At 33.8% G+C, this 7,781-nt stretch overlaps 1 protein-coding gene across 1 annotated transcript; it reads left to right on the forward strand.

Moving 5' to 3' along the window:
* Nucleotides 1-320: 320 nt before the first annotated feature.
* Nucleotides 321-7,513, forward strand: LOC110599859. Its single transcript, XM_021736448.2, has 6 exons — nucleotides 321-686; nucleotides 1,508-1,622; nucleotides 2,016-2,687; nucleotides 2,911-3,016; nucleotides 4,151-4,200; nucleotides 6,160-7,513. The coding sequence occupies exons 1-5, from the start codon at nucleotides 604-606 to the stop codon at nucleotides 4,174-4,176; spliced, it is 1,002 nt and encodes a 333-aa protein (XP_021592140.1). The 5' UTR covers nucleotides 321-603; the 3' UTR covers nucleotides 4,177-4,200; nucleotides 6,160-7,513.
* Nucleotides 7,514-7,781: the final 268 nt, after the last annotated feature.

A 7,781-nucleotide genomic window follows, 5' to 3' on the forward strand; every position in this document is an offset into this window, starting at 1 on the left:
ATAAGGCGTAATCTAGTGCGACCAGTACCACTATATATCAAGCGGAACGATTCACAAACTTCCACGTCACTCTAACACCAGGTGTAAATGTGCGGCTATCTCTGATTGGTCCTGATCTCAAACGTAAAACAGAAACGGTAACAGGGTATGGAACCACTTTTTATTTTTAATTCACAATTTTTAATTAGGAATAAGAAAAATGGGAGAAATAAAAAATAATGGTAATATTTGGAACACTCTCCAAAAAGGAAGAATAATTAATTAAATTAAATAATTTATTTGTTTATTTATTATTTTTTAAGAAAAAAATAGGAGAAAGAGAGAAGGAAAGCAGAATCGCTTGTACGTCTCTATCATTTCGCGTCTCTGTGTTTGCTCTATCCCTCTTTCATTCTTTGCTTCTCTTCGACACAGGAGAGAAGAGAAAGAAAGCTAAGAGAAAAGAAGATAAAGTTAAGGAAATCCTTCCAAGCAGCACTAGACGCATGCTTATTTATTTTTTCAATTATATCTTGTGTCTGGGTTTTGCGCTTGGACGGATTTGATCTCCAATTTCTATTTCTTGTTTGGCTTTGATTTATTGAGAAGGCGAGGAAAGAGAAAATGATGGTAGCAAACAGTTTCGATCTGTGGCAAAAAGATGCCTTCTTTTCGGCAGCTGAAGAGGTTCAGGAATCTGCTGATGTGTATGTTTCATTTCTTCTTCAATTCATATGTTCTTTTTTTTTTCATTTTCATTTCTCCTCGTTTAATGATTGAAGTTTTGCAAGTTATGATTTGAAGTTTGGTGAAAGAATTTGGATATGGGTTTTGTTTAATTCCTTATTTCATGGGTTGTTGTGATATGGGTATCGGGTATGGCACCGGGGAATTGTTTTGCATTGAGTTTATTTTTATTTGAAGTTTTATAGTGTATTGGCTTCTGGGTTTGCTGGGAATTGTGTTCTCTACTTTGTTTCCAAGACTATTGTCATGTGGATTTGGGTTAATTTTTTTGGACAGATGCAAAGGTTAGTCACTGAATAACATGTTAAATTTGGAGAAACATGTTGTGGATGTGTTTTTAAAGTCATTTATCTTAGAGCTTCCTGAAAAAAGAAAATTGCAGATGGGTGTGGCTTGTAGTGAACTAGAATGGATATTATGTGTTGTTTAATATGTTCAGCATATGCATAATTTAAAATAACAATAGCAGTCCATTTATTTCACTCGGTTCAAACAACCTGCTTTACTTATTTTCAAGGGACTTGTAGCAGTCCATTTATTTCACTCGGTTCAAACAACCTGCTTTACTTATTTTCAAGGGACTTGCATTTAGTTTCACTTATTTTCATAAGGTGAACTGGCTTTCTTGTGTTTCTGTGTTTTGGTTCAATTTCCTTATTAATGTGTTGTTTTCTAGAATATCAATCACAAACAGCATTTGAATCTTTGAGGATTTTGTTACTTTTTAATTTACCTAATTCTTAATTTCGTATGTTATTCTTCTATACATATGTTTGTTCAGAATGCAATCAGCTTACAGGATGTGGATAAGAGAGAAGAAAGAGGGATCAAATCCGGAGTATCTAGATGAATTGTCCAGAGACCTTCAAACTGCGTTAGGTACTGCAAAGTGGCAGGTATGTTTTTTTTTTTTGGTTTTGGTAGATGTTAAGTTTAGCCCTTCTTTTATTGATTGTTATTTTATGTTTGGTTTCTAAGAAAATTAGAAGAACTTATTCCAGTCTTATGTTTTCTAATAATCACATTTCTGGCAAAGAAAAACCTGAATTATCTCATCAGCACTTTTTCTCTTGCTTATGTAACGACATCTGTACTCCCCTTTCCCCTTCTTTTCTTCGAGTCCTTTTCATTTATCTGCAAACTCCTTTGTCCCTCGTTTATCGTCAAGTACTCAACAACCTGAGATGAAGAATCCCTTTTGGTACTGCCTTCAATATTTCTGGTTGGCGTATTGGATGTTGCATTTTTCCCTTCTGCATTACTGAAGATGAACTGTGTCTGTGAAACAGTTGGAGGAGTTTGAGAGAGCTGTTAGATTGAGCCATGGACATCGTAGTGATGATATTGCAGCATCTAGGCATAAACAATTTGTTGCTGCTATTGAAAGTCAAATAGCAGATGTTGAAGCAGCATTGAGGGAAGCTTTTAGTGAGGAAGGAAAGCAACCTCTTCAATGGGTGACTCTGAATAAAGAAGAATGTGATGATTTAGCCTTATTTCTGTCAGGAACTCCCCAGAATCCACAGATTGGGAAAGATAAATCCACTGAGCATAGACTTGTGGAATGTCCTCTAATGGAGATTCGTCATATGAGAAAAGATGTTGAACACAATCTTAATGCTACCTGCAGTGCAGGTAGTTACAATGAAAAGGATGTTAATGATGTGGTTACTATTAATAAACATGATGAATTTATCATAGATTTAGAGGGAAGAGAAACTTCTAGAATGAAGGATGATATAATCTGTCAATCTGATAAAACAATTGGTGCAAGAAGAACATGGGGTTCACCAAATGTTGATGCTTTGAAGATTGTAATTGCTGAAGAATCTGAACACAGAAATGGATCAATGCCAAGAATTGAGGCCACACCTAAAGAAAAAGGGTCCAAGCGTCTCTTCTGGAAGCCAAGATCTGGAGAATATTCTCGAGCAAAGGGGTCATCTTATATGTTCAATCAGGTAGGAAATTTTGGATTTAGTAAATAATTGATGATTTATTTTATATTCTGAAAATTGATGTATTATCCATTTTATAAAGAGAAATTAGTTGCATGGTTTGTCATGCAATGTCAATCAAATTGGGTAATTTCATTAAAAATCTTCAAGTTGTATAGTTTTCGTGTTATATGCATAATTATTTTGGAATCCATTCCCATGCTGCTTATAAAACTATCTTCTGCAGCTTTTTGGTCAAGTTGGTGGGTTCCAAAGGCAAGCATCGTCTAACCTACAGTTCAGTTGTTCTGTCCAACTTACATTAGCTTTGATGCTAAGTATTTTTTTGATTGGTAAGTTCTTTATTATTTTTAATTTTTAACAATGTTTGTCCTTTTGTTCAAGAAATAAATAGCAATTATTGCACTATCGCTTCTTCCTCTCTTCCTAGTATACTCTAGTGAGACATAATGCTATTAGCTGTAGTTGGATTTGATAGTTGATACTGCATTTGGGTCTACTCAAGTGGTCTACATATCGAATTGATTTAATATCGTGGACAATTGATTACATTCACAAAATAAATAGATAAAAAATTAAGGTATTCTCAACAACGTATGTTGAGCAATGATAGTATGATGTCAAATTTAGCTAAGCAGTCATTCCATGCTATGCTATTTTGTGTTTATTCTTCAGAATATATAACTTCATTGATTTCTAGAATTGACATTTTCCAGAATTTGCATTGTTTAACTCTTCTCAAACTATTATTCGGGTTACAGCTAAAAAATTGTTTGAAAATTTACAGCCACCAGAATGGTATAGGATGTATTAAATTGCTGCTGTACCACTCACATCATGCCCTTGTGATGAACTATAAAATTACTAAAGGATAATTTTATGTACAACATATTTCATGTTATGTAGTGCTTGCGTAACTTTTCTAGCATCTCCACAATTCTCTGTATCAACTGTTTCTAGAAATGTTTTAATTAGAATCTTCAACCATGAAGCTTTACTTGCACAGAGCATGCATACTAATCCTATAGATAATAACAGCTTTTTTTTTCTTCATTATTGCTTATTCCATATTATGTTTCTCCAAGATGACTATACATTATATTTTTAGATTTATTTTAACTGCTGACTTGATCCAGCGAAATAGTATTTTTGTGTTCTCTTAAATGCACATGCACATCAGTTTTCTTATAGAAGAAATATTTTTGTGTAAATAAGCATTTTAAAGATCAGCTTTGTTTTGCAAATTTTTGAGTGGAAGACACAATAAATTTTGGATAGGCAATAGTATCATTGCAATGTGAGCTTTTTGAATGAGCAGTGCTGACAGGATTCATTTGATTTCAAGTTTTGGATCACATGCCTTTTGCTCCTCTATTGGAACTTATTATCTAGCTGTTTAGCACAGCATTTTTTTTTTTTCTATTATCAATTTAACCATATTCTCATTTCATTTCTTTTATTTGCAGTGCCTTTCCTGCTTTATTCAGCTTGAGAGGAAGTGGAATTTATTATTAAGGTGAAAGTTTTTTCTTTTACCCTAAAACCTTTTTTTTCACCATTATAGTATTAGTACTCATGCAAACTCAAATTTGACGAATGAAATGTAAGGCGAGGCCATAGAGCATTTTGCAAATGCTAGGATTTGATCCTTCATTTCTCTCTCTATGGTGTTTACAATTTATTACTAAACGAAGACAACTCTGCTATCTCTTTTTATGTGTAACAATTTCAGAGTGAAGAAATTAGAAGAAACAGCTTTTGATCATTAATGGCAGACACAGCCCCCACGGAAGAAACTCTGTGCAGATAGAATCTGCCCTTCTATTCAAAAGAAGAACCAGCTCATAACATCTCTGCTCCTCCATGTCTCCCTCTACTTATACTCCTCTTTTCTCCTTCCCACCTTTCATCACATCATCCCAGCACCTCATCCTTTCTGTTAGAACTTCCTCTGTAAATTTCTAGGATTCTCCAGCCTTTACAACACAACCCTTTCAAGTTCCTAGTACTTTCATTAGTCATCACATCACCATGATTGCAGATTGAGTCTATAACTTGAATTTGAAATTGAAAATGTTGTCAGAAAATAAGTGAATCTATTAGGGCCTCAGTATCCTAACAGAGAACTAGAAGAGAGAAATAGGAAGGAGCAGAAGAAGAGAGAAATAGAAATAGAAAGAAGAATAGGGAGGAGAAATAGAACCAGAGGAGGATAATAAAGTGTTAATTTTTGGAGTCTTAGCTTCATCTAGAACAATTCATTTGCAAGAAAAAATTCAAACCAAGTCTTGCACAATTATACATGATATCTATTTCTTTTAAAATATATATATATTTTTTAAATTAAAAAGAATTGAATACATTCATTCCAAACAAGAAAATTGATAAAAAGGAAATCAATTCAATTCAGTTCTTATAAATTCTTTTTATTGCAAATTGGGGCGAATTAGTCTTACAATCTCCTTTATTTACTCTGTATAGCTGCAACTGAATAACTGTCCCTAACAAGATAACTGCACTCTAACTACCGGAACCTTTTCCTTCCGGAGCTAACTTCCCTCTCAAATCACATCTATTCTGCCTGCCATATCTCTTCCTATATTATGCAACAGAATCCTAGCTGCTCTTTGTTTCCACGTCAACACAATTCCATATTACAGCCTAAAACTTGAAGAGAATGCAATAACGGGTTTGGCTTAGTGTTAACTGCATCAATGTGGAATCTGGCGGTTTGGATTCAGCTCTCCCCATCTCCCCTACTCCTTTTACTCTAACCTGAACAAAAAAAGAAAAGAGAATTAGTCATGGCAATGGGTAGAGTGTACGTGAATCATCTTTTTACCTGTACCCAAATCTAAACCTGATAAAATTTGCTCTAATCAACCGAACTCTTCTAGAATCCAATTATTGTTAGTTGAATAATACGAGAACTTGTTTAACTTTATATATTTTCAAATCATTAGTAATTTTTAAATTAAAAGATTAATGTTCTTATTATTTTTATTTTTTAAATTTGAATATATGAAAATTTATAAATATCATAAAATATATTTTTACATTTAAATAATGAAAAGTTGATTTATAAACTCAAAATGAAAACTGTTATAGCTTATAAGTTAGGTTGACCAGTTTATAAGCTTAGACAAACATCCCCTTAATAGGATTATGGCGAATTGAGTACCTGAAAAAATTACAAGCCAGTTGTCATCCCTAAATAGAAATTTTTTTCTCTTAAGAAATAAATTGATTCCTTGTGCTTCTTTATGGCACTAGTGTCTGAATTTCATGTGATGATAAATTCCCATGATGTTTATATAGCAATTCCTTTATTTCTTGGTACTTTTTTGTTTGGGTTGATAAAGATTCATGCTAACTTCAACATTCAACAATCAAATAAGTCTTTCCTTTATTATCTGGAATGGTTGCGAATGAGCCAGAGGATCACGCTTTAATGGTAATGGTTTTTTATATGCAGGTGCTGAAGGAGGATGCAAGCAATTGCCAACTTCTTCCATCTGCTAAAGTTTGGGATTTGGCTAGCCTAGCCTAGCTTTGTGATTCACAGGATTGGAACCAGGAACAGGACTGGGTGTATCCTAGCCACACAAAAGTGTATATGCATTCATGTAGTCTCAAACTTATTTGGTAGTGTACAAAAATCCCATTTGGGTTGGAACTTCAAATTTGAGATCAAAGCCTGGGTGCTAATTTGTAACAATGGACCTTTTATTTGCTTGCGTGTTCATTAAGCAATGTTACATGTTACATAGGGATAAATGGCAGTTTCCCTATTGGTTAAATATAATAATGTATTTATTATATTAAACATTATTTGCTCTTTAATTAATTATTAATTATTTTACTTTTGAACTGATAAAATGAAGAGCGATGAACAATCATTTTAATTACTCTACGTGTACGCATGCAAAAAGTTTGTAATTTCAACGAGGTATCTGTAAGTTTTTCAGTATAATTCCTCCTCTCCCCCTGCCAGCGTAAGGGGTCATGGGTTCTTTAAAATTTTTTCAATTATTTGGAATATTAAATAAAATAATTATTTATTAAAATATGAAAGCTTGAATTACAATATACCCAATCTATTTGGCCTTATTTAAACATATTTAATCTCCTTTTATCTGTCATTTCATCGGCCTCTCCTGCCCTGTCGGGCGGGAGAGGCCTCCCTCTCTTCCACCAGGCTGTGGGTTTTCCCTCCTCACCACCGGATGGGATTGTGAATATTTTCTTTTAATTTCTCCTTTTGCAGCAATCAGGGCTTTTTGTGAAATCTCTCTTTTGGATTGCTTGTTTTCTTCAGCTCTAGTCGATTTTGTGTGTTTTCTCCCTTTGTTTGTTGTAAGCCTACGGTTATTTATGCGCTTTCTCTTGATTTGCTTTTTTTGGGAGCCATTGTTGTTGTTTTCATTTGGCTGGTATGGACCTCTCTAAAGCATATGCAAGACAAGATTTAGGGAGTTCTGTAACTGGAGGTTTTAGAGTTTCGCTTTTAGCGTGTCGGGACTTCGAGAGATCCACAATGGTTTGGAACTCTTCTAGTCCAGAGCTAACGAGCAGGTCTTGGTAGCCTTCGCGGCATGGTCTCGTCAGTGTGTAGCCCGCCACTCCCAGTTCGTTTTGGTGCTCTGACTGTCATCTTTGTCGGGTCTCCTCCCTGTACAGACCTCCTCTTGTCTTCCCAAGACTATCGTCTTTTGCTCTTGTTGCTTACAAGACTTTCTCTAGGCTTCTTTTACTTCTCAAAGTGTATGCGGTTAATGTTAGATTTCATCAATAGGGGCAGCAATAAAGTTTGGTGATTAGCAATTAAATTTTAGTTTATTTTCACTTTTTTATTATTTTTTTTATGTACTGCGCGTATGAATCTCATTTCATTAAACAGTTAAAAAGTTAGTTTTTAGCAATTAAATTTTCCATTTTAATTTATTAAATTGAATTGAAAGTTTGAATGGAATAATAATATTTATTTTTTTTTTTGCATTTTATTTTATTAGCTACTACAAAGAAACATCTAAATCTCAAAACTGCTGAAAATAAATTTGTAATTTCTTGAAAAATATAAGGTATGATTTCTATTAA

The sequence above is a fragment of the Manihot esculenta genome, chromosome 14 (genome assembly GCF_001659605.2).
Source record: "Manihot esculenta cultivar AM560-2 chromosome 14, M.esculenta_v8, whole genome shotgun sequence".
NCBI classification, from domain to species: Eukaryota; Viridiplantae; Streptophyta; class Magnoliopsida; order Malpighiales; family Euphorbiaceae; genus Manihot; species Manihot esculenta.